The 25012-nt window shown below is 49.6% G+C and overlaps 1 protein-coding gene across 5 annotated transcripts; it reads right to left on the minus strand.

Annotated features, from left to right (window-relative positions):
- Nucleotides 1-1795: 1795 nt before the first annotated feature.
- armc6 (armadillo repeat containing 6) lies at nucleotides 1796-24671 on the minus strand. Of its 5 annotated transcripts, none has more exons than XM_078424245.1 (8): nucleotides 24621-24671; nucleotides 23492-23623; nucleotides 18597-18676; nucleotides 17276-17846; nucleotides 5362-5507; nucleotides 3874-4005; nucleotides 3365-3502; nucleotides 1796-2731 (listed from the first exon to the last, which is right to left on the minus strand). In XM_078424245.1, exons 2-8 carry the CDS (start codon nucleotides 23610-23612, stop codon nucleotides 2519-2521), a joined length of 1401 nt encoding a protein of 466 aa, XP_078280371.1. In that variant the 5' UTR covers nucleotides 23613-23623; nucleotides 24621-24671; the 3' UTR covers nucleotides 1796-2518. The 5 variants fall into 5 exon arrangements, with proteins under 5 accessions (XP_078280371.1, XP_078280372.1, XP_078280370.1 ...); XM_078424246.1 differs by having other exon boundaries at nucleotides 23492-23619; nucleotides 24621-24644; XM_078424244.1 differs by having other exon boundaries at nucleotides 1797-2731; nucleotides 23492-23619; nucleotides 24600-24642.
- Between the last annotated feature and the right edge of the window lie 341 nt (nucleotides 24672-25012).

Here is a 25012-nt window from a genome sequence, read left to right on the forward strand (position 1 = left end):
TTGCATCTCTCTGATATCTGTTTGTATATCTGTTCCTCTACCACCTTTTGTTGACCGTTAGAAGCTGTTAAAGCATTTCAAAGTGACAATACTCTTTTTGCTTTTATTCACTACCCATATGTCTTTATTTGTTTGAGGATATCCTCTCTCAATATTGAAGAAATGCATTAGTTGACTCACAGTGCCATGCCATCTCCTCAGACCGTCTATACTCCGAGTCACTGAACTGCCACATAAAGCTCCTTCAACCAGCTCTCAGTCATGGTAACAGTATTTTGTTTTACCAGATAAACTACTGTTTTGAGTTTGTCTACCTTACTGGTTAAGCTCCTTGCATTAACATAGATGCAACTTAGGTCTGAATTCCCCTGATGTGCACTTACCCACTTCTTCTGTTGACTGGGCTATGTCTCCTCCATGGGATTATCCATCCCTGTGCAAATATCTCCCTGGGCCCCCTTCCTCTGCCAAATCAGTTTATACCTACCCCATCAGCATGAGCAAACCTCCCAACAAAGATGTTGGTCCCATTCCAGTTGCAGTGAAAACCCATCCCGCTTGTACAAACCTCACTTTCCCCAGACATGTCCCAATAATCCAGCAACCTAAAGCCTGCTCCCTGCACCATCCCACAGCCACTAATTCACCTGACCTCTCCTACTCCTGTACTTTACTAGCTCAGGGGGAGTAGGCATGGTTTTTTTGCAGGGGAAATCTTATCTCAAATCTGCTTGAGATTCGTTGAGGTTACAAAGAAAATTGCAGGTCAAGGAGATGGGCGTGGTATACAAGGACTTTAGCAAGACTTCTGACAAGGTTCAAGCATTGTGGGCTGATCCTGATAGTTAAAGAGCACGGGACAGGAGGTGTGTTGGCAAAATTGGCCGGGTAAAAAGAGGCAGGGGGCGAAGCAGGAGGGTTGCTTTACTGACTGGCAATCTGTAACCAACGCTGTATCAAGGATTGGTGCTGACACCTTTATTGTTGGTAATATACAAAAATTACTTGATGAGAAACTAAGTGGTATGATTAGTAAGTTTGCCAACGACATGAAAATTGGTGGAATAGTTGGGAACAAAGAGGTTGTCTCAAGATGCAGAGGAACATTGATCAGTTTGAACTGCACGGATTGCACTGTGAACTCTGGGCTCTGTTTTTTTTTGTTGCACAATATCGGTGTTTTTTTAATTGAAAATGTTTATGTTTATGATCTTATCTATTGATAAACCTGTTGTGCTGCTGCAAGTAAAAATTTCATTGAAGTGCAGGAGGTTGAAGGATGAACTTACAGAGGTTTATAGAAGTATGTGGAGCATCGGTTGGGTAGATAGTCATATTTTTTCCCAGGCTAGAGGAATATAAAACCAGACAGCACAGATTTAAAGAGAGAGGGGAGAAATTTAAAGAAGGTTAGAAGAGCACATTTTTCACACAGGGGATGGTGGTTATATGGAAGGAACTAACTGCCAGATAAGGCAGTTGAGGAAGAAATAATCAATAGACAATAGACAATAGACAATAGGTGCAGGAGTAGGCCATTCAGCCCTTCGAGCCAGCACCGCCATTCAATGCGATCATGGCTGATCACTATCAATCAGTACCCCGTTCCTGCCTTCTCCCCATACCCCCTCACTCCGCTATCCTTAAGAGCTCTATCCAGCTCTCTCTTGAAAGCATCCAACGAACTGGCCTCCACTGCCTTCTGAGGCAGAGAATTCCACACCTTCACCACCCTCTGACTGAAAAAGTTCTTCCTCATCTCCGTTCTAAATGGCCTACCCCTTATTCTCAAACTGTGGCCCCTTGTTCTGGACTCCCCCAGGTTTAGAAGATATTTGGACAGATACTTGGATGAGAAAGTAGAGGGACATTGGTCAAATACAGGCAAATGGGATCAGCATAGATGGGCATCAAAAAGGGCCTGTTTCTGCGCTGTATTGCTCCAACAATGAAGTTACCCAACAGCCTAAGTCACTATAATTTACAAACATCTGGGGGCGCGCACAATGACAGAGTTGTTGTCTTGCAGCGCTACAGACCCAGGTTTAATCCTGACTACGGGTGCTGTCTGTACGGAGTTTGTACGTTCTCCCTGTGATCGCGTGGGTTTTCTGTGGGTGCTCCGCTTTCCACCCACAGTCAAAAGACGTACAGGTTTGTAGGTTAATTTGTTAAAATTGTAAACTGGCCCTAGTGCTAGTGTACGGGGCAATCGCTGGTCAATGCAGACTTGGTGGGCGAAAGGGCCTGTTTCTGTGTTGCATCTGTAAAGTCTAAATCTGAAAAATATTTGTTGAACTTCATTTATCAGACTGAGAAAGCTGTGACACAATAGTTTTTCTAAAAACAAAAAAGATGGGGATGAGAAAGGTGCACTACGCATTGAACCTTTAATATCAAGGTTATTACTGATGAGTTTGTGCAGACAGTGGGTCAGGTTGAGAGAAAGAGACTGAAACCTGTTCATCTGAGCTCGAGATAATGTCTTGGCTTGTTCAAATGTGTTCTCTGGAGCGCATTACTGGGGGATCCCGCCTTTCTGCCCTGTCCAGAGCTCCTGAAGCACCACTTTGCAGCCGAGGTCTCTCAAGGCAGCTTTGGCCAGGTCTCCACAGTCCTGGTGCGTGGCCCTCGCCTGTTGAATCAGCACCTCTGCTCCCATCTCAAGGATCAGCGCCGTGAAGTCAGGGTTCCGCGCCACCAGGTTACGGAGCAGCATGCAGGCCTGCTTCTGCAGACACAAAACATCAGTCATCGCTGAGAGAGGTTCACAGATCATAGAGCAGTACAGCACAGGAACAGACCCATCGACCCATAAAGTCCGTGCCAAGTCAATTAAACTATAAAACAGGCAAAGTGCTGGGGTAACTCAGCGGGTCAGGCAGCATTTCTGGAAGACATAGATTGGCAACATTTCGAGTTAGATTAGTCTGAAGGAGGGCCCCGATCTGAAACATCACCAATCCATGTCTTTCAGAGATGCTGCCTGGCCTGCTGAGTTACTCCAGTGCTCTCTTTTGGTACACCAGCATCTTTTATGTCTACATATACTAATCTCACCTGTCTGCACCTGATCCTTATCCCCCCCCCCTCCCCCCCATACCCATGCAAGATTCAACAGTGATCTCTTTCACAGATCCAACCACTCCACCAGAATATCCACTCGCCAGTTCCCTCGTCCATTATTCCAGTCCCCGCACCCAAAACAATGTCGTCTCACTGCCATTTTATCCCTGCATTCCATTCTTTTATTTCCTTCCTCCTAATTTCTTCTTACCCCACCCCCTCAGTTGCCCCTTTCTTCCCCCAACATCCCCACTCTCCATCCTCAGCCTTCCCCCCACTCTCCCTCCCGCCACCATACCTGTACGTTCAGTTCCGACGGGTGGGACTTCATTGCCTGCAGTGCCAACAGAGCACCCCCGTCTTCCATGATCACCCGGCAGTTTTCCGGCTTCCGCAAGGCAAACATTCCCAAGGCCGCACAACCCATCTCACAGACCTGCAACAAAGAGAGAAGTGTAAGCGGCTGCATTTCTACCTCTCCCTGCCACCTTGTCAGGGCAGCAGGGGAAGTCTCAGAGCTTTCATTATGGATCACAATTTGTCATTCCACATTCCAAGTTTTGACACCGTTGAAAGGTGTGGGGGAAATCAAAAAGTAAAGTCTGTCACATTTGTAACATATTGGGCCTGGACTGAGTGTTTGGAGTATACTCAAACAGCAGTTCAGTACTGTGGCACTCTGGAGGTTGAATGGTTCTGTGTGCCTGCTGAAATAATCGCGAGAAAATAATCTTGATCCTCCCAAAACCTCACATTAAGAGAGCTCAGGCTGCCTTCCCCCACTGCACCTCTGTTGCAGTTCTGTACCTGTGGGCTTCCCATGTGACGGTTCATTGCTAACACAATCAGGTCCGTTCCGCCAGTGTTGACGATCGCATCTTTAACCTCATCATTCCCTGCAATAGCTCGTAATGCACCCAACACCTGCTTCACTAGCTCCTGCAGTTTGAGAGAAGAGACAGAAAAGTCATAAATATTTCTGCAACATTGGTGCACACCAACAAGTGAACAATGGTGCAAGTTACATTATGACAGGGACACCGTGGTAGAGCACACTGTGGCCGGCAAGAGCACACTGTGCCTGGCAAGTAGGGGCCAGTACATTATCACACATATATACCGAGTTACCAACTTCAACCATTCTAGCATGGGTTGAACAGGGGCTAGTGCCTCCCTTCAAATAAACTGGTGGTTAACCATTCCCCCAGGTAATCCATTGCCAACCAGGGACAGTGCATTTGTCCCGACAGTCTCAGACCACACTGCTGGAGGAGGAGGTAGTTAGCAGATTGGCCTCTGGTTCTAGACACGGAATCACAACTTCTCCCCTCCAAAGTTCCTCATACTCAGGGGCCACCACCTGTGCCTTCCTTTCTTTCAAAGTGCCAACTTCAAATATTTCAAATCCAAATCATTTTTCTCCACTCCAGCCATGTATCTCAATCACTGCCCAGTCACCTAACCTTTCCTCTTACTCCAGCACCAAAAGATTTTCCAAATGCCGTCACATTCTGCAAATGCCTTTTTCCCCCATCGCTTTCCACTACCTTCAAAAGGTCTCAGTTAACCCCTTTCCATGAAGCAAACTTGTGATGCCCCCCAAGTAACCCTGTACTTGGGAAATTTGTTAATTGATTTCACGAGAGAGGATTAATCATATTACCACCACATTACATGCACGAAAGTCTGAATGCCCTCCCTTCACCAATAAGGGTACTATACAAAAGAGTTATTTGTAACCTTCCCCAACCAGGTTCCCAACACCTGAGAGAATTGCCAAACTTGTATTAATTCCTTATAACAGCTGCAAACTACAACATGAAAAAGCCGAAGAGGTCCGAATTATTAACTGAGCCACAAACAAATTAGCATTGGGTAAGAAAGATCATAAGACTGAATAAACGAGGAACTGCAGATGCCGGTAAATACATAAAAGGACACAAAGTGCTAGAGTAACTCAGCAGGTGAGGCAGCATCTCTGGAGGACATGGATAGGTGACGTTTCGGATCGAGACCCTTCTTCATTGGACTGAATATTTATTTCAAATGATCACTGTCATAGTATCTCCCACATTTAAGCCATTCCCCAAGTTAAATAAACCCTCCAAAATTGCAAATCAGATTTATCAATGCCTGCTGTCTATTCTCCTGGCTCTGGTCAATCCCAGAAACAGCATCATCCTCTCTGTATCCACCCACTCAAACCCTTGCTTAATTCTGAGGCGTTCTATCGTATCACCTCTTCTCCTGCTCTCCTAGAGTAAGCACCCTGGAGTGGAAGGGGCTGTTCCGTACCCGATGATCGATGCAATCGGCCAGTAGAGCCACCATGAAATTCAGACCTCCCAGATCCACAATCTCCTGGCAGAACTCGTTCCTGACCGCAAGTTTTGACAGGGTGGAGCACAGCTCACGGAGGACAGTGGGATTTTCTGCGAAAACTGAAAGGGGAAAAATAATTAGTTATGAAGCATCTTTCACAATGTTTTGCAACCAATGCATCATTGTAATCCCAGTTTAATTTAGAGATACAGCATGGAAACAGGCCCTTCTGCCCACCAAGTCCACGCTGACCTTCGATCACCCATTCACACCTGTTCTAAGTTATCCACTTTCTCATCCACTCCCTACACACAGGGACGATTGATAAAGGCCAATTAGCCTAGAAACCTGTACGTCTTTGGGATGTGGGAGGAAACTGGAATACCTAGAAGTAACCAATGAGTCACAGGGAGAACATGCAAACTTCACAAACAGCCGCAGTTGCCTCAGTTATAGAATGTACAAGATGATAAGACAAAGCCATACATAGAGAAAGTTGCTGAGGCAATGCTAATCTTGTGCTGGATACTGTAAGATTTGAGAAGTTTTCCCTCATTCTGAAAGCAACACCAAACCAAAGAGCTGCAGTTTGGACATTTTAAACGGGAGACTGGGGCTGATAGCGGAGAAAGGCTGCGGTCAGTTTACCAAGGGATGTCACAATCTGTGGGTCCTAAAATGGCCGCAGGACCTCGTGACCAGCCACAAGAGCAAAAACCTTACAGCCCAGTCTCTAGGTTTCTGCAAAGCCACAGCCAGAACAATGGATGGGTATTGGCCATGCAGAAACCTGCGAAACCAGGTCGAAGTCCAGACACTGGGGCGCTGACATCAGCATACTCACAATGCCCCAAGCCGACCTACACAGTTAATCTCGTTAAGGGGGCACAATAGCCCATAGAACACTACCTGGTAGGTGATGGGAAACCAGTTAAACCCATCACCTCGCAACGAAATACCAATTAACACCGTCTGGCCATCCCTGGGGTACCCCCGGACATAAGCGCAGATCAGAGAGAAAACTCATACATATCTTTTAAACAAAGAGATCCCAAGATCTGGTGGGAGATAGGACGGGTCAGAATAGTATAACTGGCCACGACTTTTGGGTTTTAAACTCAAGTCAAACGAATGCAGGAGGAAGAAAAGACAGGCAAGAAGAAGCGAAGTGCAAGAGAGAGAGGACAGGCACGCAACTCAAGAAGAAATACTGCAAGAAAACCTGCAAGGAACGCAAGCCAGGAGGAAGACGAAGAGACAGGCAAGAAAGACACGCTCGCAGCAGGGACAGCAACGCTCGCAACGACTGGCCAGGAACGCAAGAAACGGAAGGAAGAAACTCAGGGGACAAGCACGACCCTCACGGAAAGCAGCGGAGAAGCAGCACGAACAGCCAGTAACCCCAGTAATAGCCCCATGGTGAGCATGTACCCCGATCCTGCACATCCTGGACATTGTTTTAGTGTAGAGGGGAGGGTGGTTTGTATAAACGTGGGTGTGTAAATGAATATGTGTTGGTCAAGTTTGCGATGTGTCGTACGTTCCCCATCTTACAGTCAAGAATATGTCTAATAGAACTGTGTCTAAGTATTCGTGTAGTTATGCATATGTCTTTTAGAACTGCGTCAAAGTGTTCGTGTAAGTGTGCATACGTCTAGTAGAACTGTGTCTAAGTATTCGTGTAGTTATGCATATGTCATTTAGAACTGTGTGTAAGTATTCGTGTAGTTGTGCATATGTCTAATAGAACTGTGTATAAGTATTCATGGACAATAGTCCCAAGCGCTCAATGAAAGCCTTTTCCATTTAAACCCTGGTCTTCAAATCTGGTCTGGTTGAGTTTTTCCTGCACTATCAACGCTCCTGCATCTAAGTCCAGTGTCTAGAACCGTAGGGGGTGAGTGGGTCGAACCACTCACGGGGAACCAGTGTGCGAGGTCTGGTCGAAGGACCAGAGCAAGGCACGGGGACCTTAGGTCGGGCGAAAGCTCGGCGCAGAAACCCCTTACAGATAATGGCGACCACGAAGGGACACTGGCAGCAGGACGATAGTGTACCAGAAAAGGATTTTAAAACTAGGGATGTAATGGACGAGCGCATTGCGGACTATGTTTTTAGCAAGGTGAATATCACCAAACAATGGATGTGTGGTTTGTTAGAGGACAAGCGCCCACTGGATGCAGCGATCCGGTGGACGGCCAGTAAAGCCCACAAGAGATCTGTAGAGAAGGCGGTCTGGCTGACCTGCTATAAAAAGCAGGTCCAGCTTTTGGACCGCGTGGTTGTGGCACAGGCAGCCCAGATCAGGGACCTTCAGGAGCAGGTAGAGGAGAAGGCTGCGGGTGGGAACCAATTGATTGAGGCTCTGGACTCTTTAAACAAGGAGCGTCGGGTCGTGACCAACCGCCACAAGGCCAGGGTAGAGCTGATGGAGTGCCAGATCACTGAGGCCATGCTCAGTGAGGGCAGGCTCAGGGAGCAGTGCGCTTCCCTGAGCCGCCAGCTGGAGACCCAGGAAGAGAACCTCAAGGGGGTTAGGGCAGCCTACAAAATGGTTTTGGAGGACAGGTCGGAAAGGGCCGACCACGGGGCCTGCCGCAGGAGATAGAGGGTCTGCGGAGTGCTTTAAATAAAGCAAGCGGGCTGGTCTATCTAATGAACCCCCCAGCGAGCCAGTCGCTGGCGGTTGCGAAGGTCCCGGTTCCGGTCCCCAGAAAGACCGTGGTGGCTTCGGCCCCCAGACTCCACAATTCCCCTAGCTACGAGGCATCCTGGGAAAGGGGTAGTGTAGGGGAGAGAGAGAGAGAGGAACTCCCGGTCGAGGACTCGGCACCGGCGCCCATGTGCCCGGTCCTGGAAACCAGACGGGGACCCACCGCGCTGAATGGGGACGCCAGACCCATTCAAAGCGAGATCGTGGTGCCCCACAGCTCCCAGCAGTTAAGAGCCATGATCGGGCATGTAATGAAATTGTCCGAATCAGGGGACCCTTCGCTGCATTTTAGGGAGGTCGATCAAACCGCCGCAATCAACGGTTGCGACGAGGGAGAACGGGCAAAAATGTTGCTGTTCTCCCTCGATCCTCCAATGCCTCTCAGATGAGAGTAAAAGAGGGACCAGGACCTACGATCTCCTATGGGACGAGGTCCTGGAAGTTTTGGGGATGGGCGATGAGGGTCCATTTGCCCGATTGGGGAAGACCCTCCAGATGGAGGGAGAACCCCCAAGGGTTTTTGCGGCGCGACTGTGGACAGTGTATCAGAGCAGCTGCCCGCACGTCCCCGCGCGGGATGTCCTGGTCGGGAATGGGAGAACCCAGTGGCTCCGATGTTTGGTATCAAACAGCCTGGTGGCCGTCAGGGAGCAGGCGAAAGCCTGGTTTGATCCCACAAATAGTAGAGGAGGCGGTTTTGGACCGTCTCACGGTAGGGTATAGGAACACCCGGAGTACGTCTACCCGACTCGTAAAAGGGAAGGTGCACGTAGCGGAGGCTACTACACCGACCCAAAAGGAGTGGCGACAGGAGGGTAACCCTACCGCACAGTCCAAGTGTTTTAGGTGCGGTAAGGTGGGGCACTGGCGGAAGGATTGCAGGGCCCACACCAAGGAAGATAGGGTTAGCAACACCCTGCGCGCCGATGTCCCAGTTAAGCCCGAGATCATCGAAACGATGATCGAGGTGATGCGGTCCCTCATGACCGCACAGGGGAAGGTGGCAGTCGCTACCGGCTCCCCGGGTGCGAGGGGGGCACTGGACATTCCCCAATGACATCAGCCCGCGCAGCCCGCCTACCTGTGTCCTCTCCGCTACGATGCATGGAAGAGGCCGCTTGTGGAGATGGTAGTGGAGAGGCAAAGGGGCAATTACCTGTTGGACACGGGGGCTTCATGCACCGTGGTCCACACAGAGGAACCCTTTGACTCTCCCCTGTCCACAGGGGTCCCTTTCGCACTGGCGGGGTTCACAGGGAAGGAACAGGCTGGCGCACGTTCCATCCCGCTGTCCATTCATTTGGGGGCACTCCATACCACATGGGAGTGTATCCTGATGAAGTGGACAGAAGGGGGTGGAAAGGGGATCATTGGATCCGATTTTTTGGTAAGCCATGAGATCCTCATGGACTTACGGAACCACTGCCTTTGGGTGGACAAGGGCGGTAAAGGGGAGATAATAGTAATTAGGGGAAAGGAGGGGAAAGGGACTCTGCACCATGAAGCCGCCCGAGGTTACGACCTCGAGTGCATGGTGGCGGAGGTCCCGGCCGAACTACAAGAGTGTGTGGGGAGCAACGTGAATGCGTTTGCGACCCACAAACACGATTGTGGTAGGGTAGTGGGGTTCGAGGTCAGCATAGACGGGGACCCCATGATCAGACCCCAGAGGCAGTACAATTTCCCCAAGGAGGCGGAACCCGATTTGGAGATAGCCACTGGTGATCTTCACTGGTGCAGCAGGGCGTGCTGAGGCCGATAGCCACACACGTGAACTCTCCATTGTGGCCGGTTAGGAAACCGGATAACTCATGGAGGGCCACGGTGGACTACCCGGTCCTCAACAGTAATATCCTCGCCTGCGCACCCACGGTGGCAGCAGTTGCCGACCTCATAGGAAGTATCCCAGCATCCGCGACCACGTTCACGGTGCTGGATATTTCAAATGGGTTTTGGTCCATTCCGCTGCGGCGGGAGGACCAGTACAAGTTTGCCTTTACTTTTAAAGGGCAACAGTATACCTGGAACTGCTTACCACAGGGTTTCCACAACAGCCCCAGCATTTTTCACCAGTGCATGGCGGATAGCCTGAGGGAGTTTAGCCAGCGCCACCAGGTCGTGCAGTATGTGGACGACCTCCTCTTGTTCACAGACACAAAGGAGGAGCACGGTCCACTGCTGGCCGAGCTGCTAGAGCTGCTGGCTAGGAAGGGTTTTAAGATAAACCCGAAGAAGGCACGGATCGGTCTGCCAGAGGTAAAATTCTTGGGTTTGACCATCCGCGCCGGGGAAAGGGCTATAGATCAGGCTAGGAGAGAGTCAGTGCAGGAGTTGCCGATTCCCTATACAGTAACGGGTGTGAGGTCTTTCCTGGGACTGACCGGGTATTGCAGAGACTTCATCGAGGACTACGCGGCCACCGCAGCCCCGCTACTCCGACTCCTACACAAGGGAGTGGAGTGGGCTTGGGATGAGGGTTGCCAGGCCGCGTTCGAGAAGTTGAAAGGGGATCTGCAAACCGCACCAGCCTTAGGAGCCATAGATGGGGAGAAAGGGTTTTCTCTGGAGGTGGCAGCCAGTGGGGGCAGCCTGAGTGCCGTGCTGCTGCAGGAACGGCACGGTAGGCTGCGACCAGTGGTGTACTCCTCCAGGGTGCTCACCGATGTGGAAAGGAGTTTCTCCAATTGCGAGAGGTACCTTTTAGCCACGCATTGGGCTGTGAAGAGGGCTTTAATCTTCACAGGTACCTCTCCAATCATTCTCCTCACCCATCACACACCCACCCAGATGCTTCTGGATGGAAGGATCAAGGATGGGACTGTCAGCAGCGCCCGCATCGCGCGCTGGACCCTCCTCCTTTCACAGATGAATCTGAAGATTGAAGGTTTGTGCGAGCCCAAGCTCGCGACAAATTTAGTATATCCCGGAACGGCCCATCGGTGTTCCGTGGAGGGGGTCTGGGACGTCGACATGGGTCTACGGGTTGGGATCCATCCCACAGGCCGGGAGATCTATGTGGATGGCTCCAGTACGGTGTCAGCTGGTGAACGACTCACGGGATGTGGAATTTATGATCCCAAGGCAGGCATTGCCTTGGCAATTAAGCTCCCCAGTCTCATGAGCGCGCAGCAGGCCGAGCTGTCCGCAGTGGCGTACGTTGTCACCCACCCAGAGAGGTTCCCAACCCCGTACACGATCTGCTCGGACAGTATGTTTACCTGCAATTCGTGTACCGAGTACCTGGCCATCTGGTCCCGTCGCGGATACACTTCCTCAGACGGGAGGCCTTTAACTGTTAAACCCCTGCTAGAGCAGATTTTGGCCGCAGTAGGGGAGAAAGGGGAGGTTTTTATTCATAAGGTGAAGGCCCATTCCGCCACAGAGCCCCGGCGGGAGGGCAACAAGCAGGCGGACGCCCTGGCTAAGGAGGGCGCCCGCAGTGGCATTTTCTGGGACCCCTATGGGCACAGGCAGATAGCAGCGATCCAGGGTAAGGAGGGTAATGTTGGGACCCCAAAGGTTACATTGCCTCTGGACCTGAGGACCGTCCAAGCTCAGGATCCTGCTTTAAAAGCCGTCCTCAGAGCTGTTAGTGAGGGCGAGCAGGTAGAGGGTCTCTACGGTAAGGCGACCCTCTCCGTAAAAGAAGGCATGCTCTTCCATGCCGAACAGTGGGTTGTGCCACAGCAGCATAGGAGGGAGTTCCTCCAGCTGGCACATGAGGGTCCAGGGGCAGGGCACCCCGGACCGGAGGTTACGTGGCAGCGGGTAGAGCAGGCGGGATGGTGGTCGGGGCTTAGGGATGAGGTCCATGAGTTCTGCGCCAGCTGCCTCGTCTGTGCTGCCAATAACCCAGACCCCCAGAAAAGGAAAGCGCCCATGGGACACGTCAGGAGGGTGGAGGGACCATGGCAGTCGATCCAGATCGACTACATCGGGCCCTTGCCCACCACCCAAGGAGGCTATAAGTACTACCTCGTCCTCATTGACGTGTTCACAAAGTGGGTGGAGGCTTTCCCCTGTAAAGCAGCTACGGCACTGGGTACTGCTAAGATCCTGGTCCGGGAGGTGTTCTCACGGTGGGGGCTCCCTCGTTTTGTGGAGTCCGACCAAGGGAGTCATTTCACCGGACAGGTAATGCAGAACACCCTCATGCTCCTGGGAATTGAGGGGAAGTGGCACGTAGCCCACAATCCCCAGTCATCAGGGATTGTGGAGCGCATGAATCAGACACAGAAAGAAAAGTTGAGGAAGGAGGCTATGGGCTCGCCCCAAAAATGGGCGGAGGTCCTGCCCCTAGTCCTCATGGGGATCAGGGCCAGCCAGTCTAAGAGCACGGGGTATTCCCCGTACGAGCTGATGACTGGCAGGGTTATGCGCACTCCCACCCATGTTCTGGCCCCGGTGCTCACGGAGGGTCAGCTCGAAGAGGTTAAGAGGGACAGGTTTGTCCAGAACCTCTTCGAGCATCTGAAGCAGGTCCACGGGCAGGCGGCTGGGAACATGGGAAGGCAGCACCTGGGCAACAAGCTGTTGCTGGAGCCGCGCAAGCTGCAGGAGTGGGAGGTAGGAGAACTGGTAATGGTTCGGAACTACGCTAGGGTAGGTAGTTTCGAACCACTCTACACGGGGCCATACAGCATTGTAGATAAAGCCAGCCCCATGGTCTACGCCGTGAAGATGCCCCGGCGGATTAAGTGGTTTCATATCAATCAATGTAAATTGTACAGGCCGGGAGTACAGGGGTCAACCACAGGGGCCAGCCCTGTGAGTGGGGACTCACAGCCAAGGATGAGGCAGGTCACGCAGACAGACAAGGTTGCCTGCGTGAGGGGGGAGGACATTCTCCAGGAATGGAGAGTCTCGCGTTTTGGGTGGGATTCAGACGAGGAAGAGCCTGATCAGCTCGACCAGGGGCTGGATCCCATTACGGAGGAGGAGGAGTCGGAGGGGGGCGACAGTAACGTCCCCGACTCAAGCACCAGGAAGGCGGGGGTAGCGGGCGGAGGCTCACCACCTGTAGGTACAGGCAGGGTGAGGCCGGATGCCGCGGGTATACCCAGCACCAAGGGGGCAGCGCTGGATGAGGCGGGGCCAGGGTCGGCAGCTGCGGGGGGTACCCGAGCTGCGGCACGGCAGGAACCGGTCCTCAGCCAGGCTGTCCAGGGGGCAGTGCCTAAGGTGACTCTCCGTAGGTCTAGCAGGGGACCCCAACCTAGAAAGTTTTGGCCAGAGGTCAATCACGCCCCGAGGTACCGGAGCCAAGTAGGGAGGAGGGAGCTAACGTTTCAGAGGAGGTTTAGCCCCCGCCAGGCAGCGACAGGCTGCGGAGGATCAAAGGTGGGAGACAGCGTGGTGCAGCCACAGGAGACAACCCGCTGCAGCCCTGACAGGGATTAGCTGAGTCGCCCTGGGAAGGCGGCGCTGTATTATATTTTAGATATAGATAAGGATTAGGTAATATAGATAAGGATTAGGTAATTAGATAAGGATAAGTAATTTAGATAAGTTTTGTGGGGATAGTTGTAAATAAAGTTGATGCGTCCAGGATGTGTGGGTGTGGGGTGCAGGCTGGGGGTCAAGAGACCCGCCCGCAGAGGCGTTAACAAAGCCAAACGCTCCCCAAGAGGCTGGCTATACCATATTTTATCTGTTTTTCTGGAGTGGAAGGAGGCACTCGTATGGTGGATCGTTGCCACGGCGATCGGATGTGGGTGGGCCTATCGGGGCCGCACCAAGGACATCATCATTTACGGCTGCTCCGGGGACACGGCTCCCATCGCGACCGATGGGACTGGAAGGAGAGAAGCGGAGGAGACCGCAGTTCACTTCCATGAAGGCCGGTGGCCGGGGTGGCTGGGATCGAACTCTTCGGAGTATTCCAGCGCCTCAGGCTTTGCTTATCGGGACACTTCGTTATTGTGCCCGAGAGTCAAAATCGTCGCCCAAAGGGTAAGCGCCACCGTTGGAAAAGGGATCTGCCTGGTATGCACGGGGAAGGTCCCCGCGAGCAGGCGATGGTGGCTGAGGAAAACGAGCCGGACAATGGCCAACTCCACTGTTGAGTTGGAGAGACTTATCAACGACACTCACAGGACTTTTCTGGGACTAATGAACAGTTGAGTGTGTGTTGGGACAAATGGTGGGAACCGGATGAGGGGATTTATATGTGTATGTGGGGTTCGAGGTATCGCTGACGTGCGGGTGGGCGAGCAGGACCCAGCCGCAAGCTGCTAGAAGGTCGGGCCCCCTCCACACCGAGTGAACTGTGTTTTGCATTGTCCTTTTTCAAAATTATATAAAGAATGATTGTGTTGAAGGAATGTAAAAAAATGTATCGTTTTGCTGTTGTGTTGTTTTCATGTCCTACATTAAAGCTGACACCAGTAGGAGGATGGCGGAGGCATCGGCCTGGGACAAGGTGTAGGTGTATATGTCTGACATGAAAATGTACATACTTGTAATATAGTTTTGCCCGGGACACGGGCAGTAAAGGTCAGCCTAAAAGATGGGGACTGTACGTTCGCAATGGAACACTAGTTTAGTTAAAACCTCAGGGGTCTGGATGTGGAGAATCAGGAAAACATTGCTCAACCACATTATTTAATTGATTCGATAAGCTGGGGTTATGCAAATCAACAGGAGGGACTGTAAGATTTGAGAAGTTTTCCCTCATTCTGAAAGCAACACCAAACCAAAGAGCTGCAGTTTGGACATTTTAAACGGGAGACTGGGGCTGATAGCGGAGAAAGGCTGCGGTCAGTTTACCAAGGGATGTCACAATCTGTGGGTCCTAAAATGGCCGCAGGACCTCGTGACCAGCCACAAGAGCAAAAACCTTACAGCCCAGTCTCTAGGTTTCTGCAAAGCCATGGCCAGAACAATGGATGGGTATTGGCCATGCAGAAACCTGGGAAACCAGGTCGAAGTCCAGACACTGGGGCGCTGACATCAGCATACTCACAATGCCCCAAGCCGACCTACACAGTTAATCTCGTTAAGGGGGCACAATAGCCCATAGAACACTACCTGGTAGGTGATGGGAAACCAGTTAAACCCATCACCTCGCAACGAAATACCAATTAACACTGTCTGGCCATCCCCGGTACCCCCGGACATAAGCGCAGATCAGAGAGAAAACTCATACATATCTTTTAAACAAAGAGATCCCAAGATCTGGCGGGAGATAGGACAGGTCAGAATAGTATAACTGACCACGACTTTTGGGTTTTAAACTCAAGTCAAACGAATGCAGGAGGAAGAAACGACAGGCAAGAAGAAGCGAAGTGCAAGAGAGAGAGGAACAGGCACGCAACTCAAGAAGAAATACTGCAAGAAAACCTGGAAGGAACACAAGCCAGGAGGAAGACGAAAAGACAGGCAAGAAAGACACGCTCGCAGCAGGGACAGCAACGCTCGCAACGACTGGCCAGGAACGCAAGAAACGGAAGGAAGAAACTCAGGGGACAAGCACGACCCTCACGGAAAGCAACGGAGAAGCAGCACGAACAGCCAGTAACCCCAGTAATAGCCCCATGGTGAGCATGTACCCCGATCCTGCACATCCTGGACATAGTTTTAGTGTAGAGGGGAGGGTGGTTTGAATAAACGTGGGTGTGTAAATGAATATGTGTTGGTCAAGTTTGCGATGTGTCGTACGTTCCCCATCTTACAGTCAAGAATATGTCTAATAGAACTGTGTCTAAGTATTCGTGTAGTTATGCATATGTCTTTTAGAACTGCGTCAAAGTGTTCGTGTAAGTGTGCATACGTCTAGTGGAACTGTGTCTAAGTATTCGTGTAGTTGTGCATATGTCTAATAAAACTGTGTATATGTATTCATGGACAATAGTCCCAAGCGCTCAATAAAAGCCTTTTCCATTTAAACCCTGGTCTTCAAATCTGGTCTGGTTGAGTTTTTCCTGCACTATCAACGCTCCTGCATCTAAGTCCAGTGTCTAGAACCGTAGGGGGTGAGTGGGTCGAACCACTCACGGGGAACCAGTGTGCGAGGTCTGGTCGAGGGACCAGAGCAAGGCACGGGGACCTTAGGTCGGGCGAAAGCTCGGCGCAGAAACCCCTTACAATACGGAGTGTGGTCACAGATGACACTGGGCTATGAGGTCAGAATAATTCCACAAGACATTACTCGTAATCGCGATTAAATTAATTCTAATTATATGAGTAGCAACTAAGAACTGTGTGTAGGGGTTTGCAAGGTGTCTTGGACGTTGCTGGGATGGGACTGGCCAAGGGGAGATGGGATAGAATTGAAGTACGCGTTGAGTTAGGCAGGAGCAGGGTGATGGGTCTGCTGAGGTAGTCCTCTTTGTGGAGATTATATATATGTGTCAAATCCAATAAGAGCTGCTTGTATTTTCTCATTCAGTCAGATTGATCATATTCTGGTCAGCAATTTCATTGCTGGGAAATGAAACACTAATGCTTTGAACATTAGCATTAAGTTCCCTCAATGATCTTAGTAAATCCCTCTGCCACCGTCCAGTTATGGCACAGATTAAATAGTAGGATATGTAGAGAGATTTACTCTATGCCTAACCCAATTTTACCTTCTCTTTTATCTCCTGAGTCTAATCCATGTTGAGCCTGCCCTGGCAATGAATAACAGGAAAGTGTAGGGAATGTTTTACTCTGTATTTAATGCAATATCTGCCCTGTTATTGTTTTGGGGAACAATGTGCAGACCTGTTTTTAACCTGTGTATTGTTTCTTTTGTAGAAACAAGGAACTGCAGATGTTGGTTTCCACAAAAGGACACAAAGTACTGGAGTAACTTAGCGAGTCAGGCAGCATTTCTAGCGAACATGAATAAGTGATGTTTCGGGTCGGGATCCTTTTTCAGTCCGAAAAAACATCACATACCCATGTTCTCCAGAGATGCTGCCTGATTCATTGAGTTACTCCAGCACTTATTGGTTCTTTTCTTTGGTTGATGGAATACTTCTTTGTGCAGAGGGAAACATTCCATGTCTAAACACATATTCCTCAAATTATTAGCAGATTTTTAGTGACAATTTTGGTAGATTAACTGGCGGGAAGTGTGGAGGAAACTTGACTCCATTTGTAACTCGTACTATAACTTTTCCTGAGGTTATCTTTCCTTCAGTGGATGAGCTGGTGATATTATTATCCGTACAGGTTTCTGCCTCCTACCTTTTGCAGCATCGACGATGATCTGAAGTCCATTGTTCTCCATCACGATCATCCTTGCGTGATCATGGGCCCGGCCAAAGGGCACCCGGATGTCGTCATCGTAGGTCATGACCCTCAGGGCAGAAGCTGCCTCTCTGACCACATCGGGGCTGGTGCCGTGATTCACAATGGCAGCCGTCAGCAGTGGCAGTGCCCCGTACTGCACCAGGTCTTGCCGGTTCTGCTCGTGCTTCAGGCAGCCGTGGCGGATGGCGCGGATGGTGGTGGCGCTCAGCTCCACGTGTTCTCGGTGCTGCTTCAGGATCTCGAGGAGCAGGTGCTTGCCCTCCGAGTCGAGGAGGTCTGGTTGGCCGTCCAGCAGTGCCGCCAGGGCTTGGACTCCCTTCAGCAGGCCAAGCCCATCGGCCATCAGCGCTCTGCAGCAGGACAGGACCGTGGCGTAGGCGGACTTTTCAGCCGCCAGATGGCGGTGTGCAAAGTCAGCACTGCACTGTTTGGTGAAATTACTCAGGTGCTCCCCCATTTCGTCAAGAGCCAAGATATCCAGGGCTTTCTGAAGTGCATCCAGAGCCTACAAACACACAACATCTCAAATTGCACTCTCAAGGAACTTGTGGGCAAAATTTGACATACTTTGTGTCAGGTTAAATCAGCATCTTTAAGGAACATAAGGCAGGGAGCTGGAGAGACTCAAGACCTGGAAAGAGTGCAGAGAAGATTTAGTCTTCTCTGAGAGCATCCATTTAAGACAACAAGGTCATTGAGGAGGGCAAAGAGTGACCAGAGTTGTATGATTGCTGTTGCGAGAGATATAATCAGCAACCCAGGCTGCAAATTGATCAGATACACTACCAGAACCACAGAACTCAGAAGCAAAGAGTTAAAGGAGGAAAGGCATTTCACAATGAAGGTCTATTGTTGAAAATGGACCTTTTAGTTTAGTTTATTATTGTCACAGCTTTGTTCTCCAGTCAATCCATACCATACATAAATACAACAGACCCTTTTCTGGAACAGCATGCAGAGAGTCGCCACATTCTGGTGCCATCTCGCAACATCCAGATTAGGCCAGGCAGTGACAACATAGTTGCTGGGTGAGGAAGCTTAACCTGTGTCTCTATGACTGGTAGTCAGACATCTGGTAGGAGGGGTGTTGGGGGAAGAGCACAGAATTTCCAGTGTCTGAGGTGAAAAAATATTTCAAACAAATGGAATTTACTTTTAGAAGAGGTAAGATTAACACGGGACCATCTAGCAGAGGATAGGTTTATCTTTATTTACAGTAGACGTGAACCTTGCTGCCCTGTGCACACTCCATTACCTGTAGGACATGGTGCTTCGGGTCGCTGCTTTCGGCTGTGGAATTCTGCACAGTTTTCACCACATTGACAAGATCGACACCTGTAAGGAAACGGAAAGAGATTCTGGAGGAAAGTCGAGGTTTCTAGCAGTTTACTGAGCAACTCCAATGTGTATCTGGCCCAATGAGTATCTGTACAATCCCTTTAGTCTGAACATTGATAGCTTTGATTGATTGATTGAATTGATTGAAAGATCCAGCGTGCAAACAGGCCCTTCAGCCCAACCAGTCCATGCCGACCAGCGATCACCCGTTCACGCTAGTTCTAAGCTATCCCACTTTCTCATCCACTTCCTACACACAAGGGGCATTTTACAGAGGCCGATTAAATTACAAACCCGTACGTCTTTGGGTTGTGGAAGGAAACCGGGGAACCCAGGGGAAACCCACTGGTTCACAGGGAGAATATGGAAACTGCACACAGACAGACCCGAGGTCGAGATCAAACCTGGGTGTCTGGTGCAGCGAGGCAGCAGTTCTACCAGCTGCTCAACTTTGCTGCCATTTATCAAAATTTTTAAATTGCAGATGATGGAAATCTGAAACAAAAACAGAAGATGCTGGAAATACTCAGCAATTCAGGCAGCATTGATTGACTGAAAGAGAAGTTAATTCATCAGAAGTACGAAAGAGAGAAAACAAGTTTGTTTTAAGTTACATGGAAGATAGGGCTGGACAGAACAAAAGGGAAAACACAAATAACCTGACGCACTTGGGGTTTTGGTGATGTTGGATTATCAGTTTTTCCAGAATATTGAATGGTAGTTCGAAGGTATCACAAAATGCTGGAGTAACTCAGCAGGTCAGGCAGCATCTAGGAGAGAGGGAATGGGTGACGTTTCGGGTCGAGACCCTTCTTCAGACTTCAGAATGGTAGTTCGATTAATATCCTGACATCTTCCTTATGATTTTATATAGAGTCATGGAAACCGACCCTTCGGCCGAATATGCCTCTGCCGACCAAGATGTCCCATCTACACTAGTCCCACCTGCCTGTTACACAGAAGAACAATAAATATTCTAAAGAAACAGGTGATGCTGCCGCAAGCAAAGTTTTTTGACATAGTTATGAGTAGGAAAATAAACTCAACTTGACATGACTCAAGTTTATGGGACCAGCAAGTCAAGTCAAGTCAAGTTTATTTGTCACATGTACATACACGATGTGCAGTGAAATGAAAGTGGCAATGCCTGCGGATTGTGCACAAAAAAAAATTACAGTTACAGCATATAAATAAAAGTTAATACAGAGAAGACAAAATTTAGTCCCTGGAGTTATAAAAGTTAACAGTCCTGATGGCCTGTGGGAAGAAACTCCGTCTCATCCTCTCTGTTTTCACAGCATGACAGCAGAGGCGCTGGCCTAACCGTAGCAGCTGGAACAGTCCGTTGCTGGGGGGGGGGGGGGGGGGTAGGGGTTCCTCATAATCTTGCTTGCTCTCGATCTACACCTCCTGATGTATAGGTCCTGCAGGGGGGGGGGCGAGTGTAGTTCCCATGGTGCGTTCTGCCGAACGCACTACTCTCTGCAGGGCCTTCCTGTCCTGGGCAGAGCTGTTCCCAAACCAGACTGTGATGTTGCCGGACAGGATGCTCTATACAGCCCCAGAGTAGAAGCAATGAAGGATCCTCAGAGACACTTTGAATTTCCTCAGCTGTCTAAGGTGGTAAAGGCGCTGCTTTGCCTTACCCACCAGTGCGGCAATGTGCGTTGCCCATGTCAGATCCTCTTTGATGTGGACTCCCAAGTATTTAAAACTGCTCACCCTATCCACAGTAGACCCATTTATCTCCAGTGGCGTGTACATTCTTGGATGTTGAGCCCTTCTAAAGTCCACAATCAGCTCCTTAGTTTTTTTGACATTCAAGAGGAGGCTATTGTCCTGACACCAGAGTGCCAGATAGAAACATAGAAACATAGAAAATAGGTGCAGGAGTAGGCCATTCGGCCCTTCGAGCCTGCACCGCCATTCAATATGATCATGGCTGATCATTCAGCTCAATAGCCTGTACCTGCCTTCTCTCCATACCCCCTGATCCCTTTAGCAAAAAGGGCCACATCTAACTCCCTCTTAAATATAGCCAATGAACTGGCCTCAACTACCTTCTGTGGCAGAGAATTCCACAGACTCACCACTCTGTGTGAAGAAATGTTTTCTCATCTCGGTCCTAAAAGACTTCCCCCTTATCCTTAAGCTGTGACCCCTGGTTCTGGACTCCCCCAACATCGGGAACAATTTTCCCGCATCTAGCCTCTCCAACCCCTTAAGAATTTTATATGTTTCTATAAGATCCCCCCTCAGTCTTCTAAATTCCAGCGAGTACAAGCCCAGTCTATCTAGTCTTTCCTCATATGCAAGTCCCGCCATCCCAGGGATCAATCTGGTGAACCTTCTCTGTACTCCCTCTAAGGCAAGAACGTCTTTCCTCAGGTTAGGAGACCAAAACTGCACACAATACTCCAGGTGCGGTCTCACCAAGGCCCTGTACAACTGCAGCAGAACCTCCCTGCTCCTAAACTCAAATCCTCTTGCTATGAATGCCAACATACCATTCGCTTTCTTCACTGCCTGCTGCACCTGCATGCTTGCTTTCAATGACTGGTGCACCATGACACCCAGGTCACGTTGCATCTCCCCTTCTCCCAATCGGTCACCATTCAGGTAATACTCTGCTTTCCTGTTCTTGCCGCCAAAGTGGATAACCTCACATTTATCCACATTATATTGCATCTGCCATGCATTTGCCCACTCGCCTAATCTATCCAAGTCACACCTCCTCCCGGTAGGCCTTCTCATCGTTGTCGGAGATCCGGCCCACCACCACAGTGTCATCAGCAAACTTGATGATGGAGTTTGAGCTGAACCTGGCCACACAGTCATGTGTGTACAGGGAGTACAGTAGGGGGCTAAGGACACAACCCTGGGGGGGATCCTATGTTCAGGGTGAGGGGGCTAGATGTGTGTTCTCCCATCCTGACCACTTGGGGCCTGGCCGTGAGAAAGTCCAGGACCCAGGCACACAGGGGGGTGCTAAGCCCCAGTTCCAGCAGCTTTTCAGTCAGTCTGCTGGGGACTATTGTGTTGAAAGCTGAACTAAAGTCAATGAACAGCATCCTCACATAGCCCCCCTTCTGGCTGTCCAGATGAGAGAGAGCGGTATGCAGAACCTGGGAGACCGCATCATCCGTGGACATGTTCGGACGGTATGCGAACTGTAGTGGGTCCATGTTGCGAGGAAGGAGGGCATAGATGTGCTTCTTGATTAGCCTCTCGAAGCATTTCATGACAACCGAGGTGAGGGCCACCGGTCGGTAGTCATTTAAACAAGCTGGAGAGGCATTCTTTGGCACCGGTACAATAATGGATCTTTTGAAGCATGCAGGGACCACGGACTTTGCCAAGGAGAGGTTAAATATTGTGGTGAGCACTGGAGCAAGCTGAGTAGCACAAGATTTTAGTAATCGCCCAGATATACCATTTACCAAGAGAACCTGGTGAATTTAAACAGGGCTTGAAAATAAGGAACAGGGTTAGTTTAAAGGGAGCGAGAAATGGAGTCCATGAGTTTAAAGGGAGCAGGAAGCAGAAACCTTTAACTAATAACAGAACATCGCCGTTAAATAGAACGGTGAGTTTAAATGGAGTAGAAAATAGGGAGTAGGTGGAGTGGGAGCACAGAAAGCAGGGCCCTCGAGTTTGTGAGAGGAAAAATTAAAGATATGAATTAAAGAAAATTAAAAATTAAAGATCTACTTGCACTTTATTTTAAAACTGTTCTAATTTGTTTCATTGGGTTGTTTAAATTAATGCTGACTAGCCAATTAATTTATTGCATCGCATTCCCAATCTCGTTGTACCCCTGTACAATGACAATAAAGATATATTGTATTGTATGTACTTTGCATGTTGATAAGCAGAAAACAATTCATTTGACTGGACATCATGGCTGATCCCAATGAGTGAGAGCTAACCCACCATTTGGATTTCTAAACAATCAGATGTGGGATTACTGGAGAGCTTTGGATATGGCGAGGGCAGGGTGAAAAGCTGCTGAAGACAACATCCAATAGATAGTTGAACAAAGTGTAGAAACAAGGAACTGCAGATGCTGATTTACACAAAAGGACACAAAGTACTAGAATAACTCAGCAGGTCAGGCAGCATCTCAGGTGAGCATGGATAGGTGAACTTTCGGATCGGGACCCTTCTTCAGACGGTTAGAATAGTGGGGGCCATACTGGGGAAAATTGGGGGTGGGGCAAAGCCTCCCAAGTTATAGGTGGATACGTAATGGGGCTATTTGATAGACACATGAGTGCAGTCAGTGACAAAGGATGGAGGTGAAAAGGAGACAAAACCGCATCAGATAAAGAGAGAAGAAAAGGAGTGGAATGTAAAGCTAGAGGGATGATAGGGGATAGGATATGGTCAGCAACTAGGAGATGCAGCACACCTTGGCATACAGAGCGCAAGTGTTCGGCAAAATGGTTGACTAGTCTACACTTGGTGTCATTGATGTAAAGGAGGCCATTTCAGTAAGTCAATAATACAGATGGATAACTTAGCAGAACTGAACAATTCTGAAACAGAGTTCCCCAAACTCATTGAATTCAATATAAAGTTGCAAAGGCCTCAACCTTCCTGTCTGGAAGATGTGCTGTTTCAGTGTAAGAGTGCAGGAGGCCACTGACAGGCCAGGCTGCAATGGGATGAAGAATTAAAGCGGAGGCTGATAGTCACTCTGTTGTACTGAGTTCAGTGTCTACAAACAGAACACCCAATATGTGCGTTTATTCGTCCAAAGCAGGGAAGGTATTAAAACGATGGAAAGCAGTGATTAACAGATCTACATACCTTGTGATTCAAACTGTTGTATTGCTTCTTTCAAAGCCTCCTCCGGCTCCATCTCAAACTCGATTATGTTCTCTTGCACAACATTATCAAAGGTCTCTTGAGTAATCCGTCTGCTCACCATTTTTCCACTACCTCACCAACAGCAGTGACAAAAGTGTAAAGTTAGATGTGTATGAAGGAAACCCTCCTGTCATGTGGAAGATACAAAAGCACGAAAGCATGTACAAGATTCAAGATCAGATCCTTACCTGCTGTTATCAGACTAATGATGGGACCTTCTCATAATCTAACAGTGTAGTACAAGTCTCCCAATCTATCTCATTGCAGAATTTGCACTTTTTAAAATCTACACTTTCCCTATAGGATTATAACGCTATATTCTGTACCCCGGTATCCTTCCCTGTTGAACTTGTGTAAGGCTTGATTGTGCTCACATATAGCATAAATTGACTGGTTAGTATGCATGTATTCACTGTATCTCATTATACATGACATAATAAACCAATACCAATAAATGCCATTGTCAGTACTGGTCGCCACACCATATAGGAAGGATATGATTGCACTGGAGAGGGTGCAGAGGAGGTTCACCAGGATGTCGCTCGGGGAGGGAGTATTTCAATCGTGAGTAGATTAGCTTGACCGGGTTGCAGCAGAGATGCGAATGGGATTGACGGAGGTCCCTGGGGTCCCATTTGGCCGATAGTTTTACGCTGCGGGATGCGGGTGGGATGGTCCCTGGGCCCCCATCGACTGACAAGGATAGTTTTACGCTAAGGGATGCGGATGGGATTGTTGGATGGTCCCTGTGCCCCATCGACCGATTGTTTTATGCTCTGGGATTGAAGGACAATCTCTGCGCCGATTGTTCTACGCTGCGGGATGTGGATGGGACTGAGGGACGGGCCCTGGGGGGGGGGGGGGGCGCGGCTTCAGTTCGGATACAACGCATCCCTCGCCCGGCCGCAGAGGGGAGGCCCCGCCCCGCCACACCTCGCACTCCGCCATCACCCCACCCCACACCTCGCCGCCGCCGCCGCCGCTCCGCTGCGCTGCGTTGCGCTCCCTCCCCAGTCCCGGTGTCGCCGGCATCCCCCGCTTCACCCACCTGGGCCGTGCCGCACCTTACCTTCCCCCGAGGCCGCGCAGAGGTTCCGTTACCAGGATAACGCCGCCCATTGGTCCCTTCCCGAGACGGAATCCTTTTCCTGCGCACCCACTTCCGGTAATTTATTTTGTCTGACTTGGAATAAAAAACATATTGCAAACAAAACTGTGCAAAAACTCTTCAGACATTTTCAGTGAATATTGAAAGTATTGAATAATATTGAACTATTAAGTGGTCTCGCCTAATTTTAAAGAAACACCCTTTCCACTCATGTGCCCACCCCCCCACCCGTTTGCAAGATTAAAACAAGATTGATTAGCAATGTAACTCCTGTGTCATTAAAACATGGATACATTTACAATCTAACTGATATGATAGAAGCAAATGCCTCCTGATTGCTTTTACACTCTGTG

Source organism: Rhinoraja longicauda, chromosome 28, assembly GCF_053455715.1.
Source record: "Rhinoraja longicauda isolate Sanriku21f chromosome 28, sRhiLon1.1, whole genome shotgun sequence".
NCBI classification, from domain to species: Eukaryota; Metazoa; Chordata; class Chondrichthyes; order Rajiformes; family Arhynchobatidae; genus Rhinoraja; species Rhinoraja longicauda.

What these genes read in the sequence shown, in the direction of transcription:
- armc6 (XM_078424245.1), bottom strand. Translation starts at nt 23,612, where the DNA reads ATGGTGAGCAGACGGATTACTCAAGAGACCTTTGATAATGTTGTGCAA. An exon ending in CGAAGCACCATGTCCTACAG is followed by an intron (nt 17,847 to 18,596) that starts GTAATGGAGTGT and finishes GTGTGTTTGTAG; the next exon opens with GCTCTGGATGCACTTCAGAA. An exon ending in GTCACATGGGAAGCCCACAG is followed by an intron (nt 3,503 to 3,873) that starts GTACAGAACTGC and finishes TCTTTGTTGCAG; the next exon opens with GTCTGTGAGATGGGTTGTGC.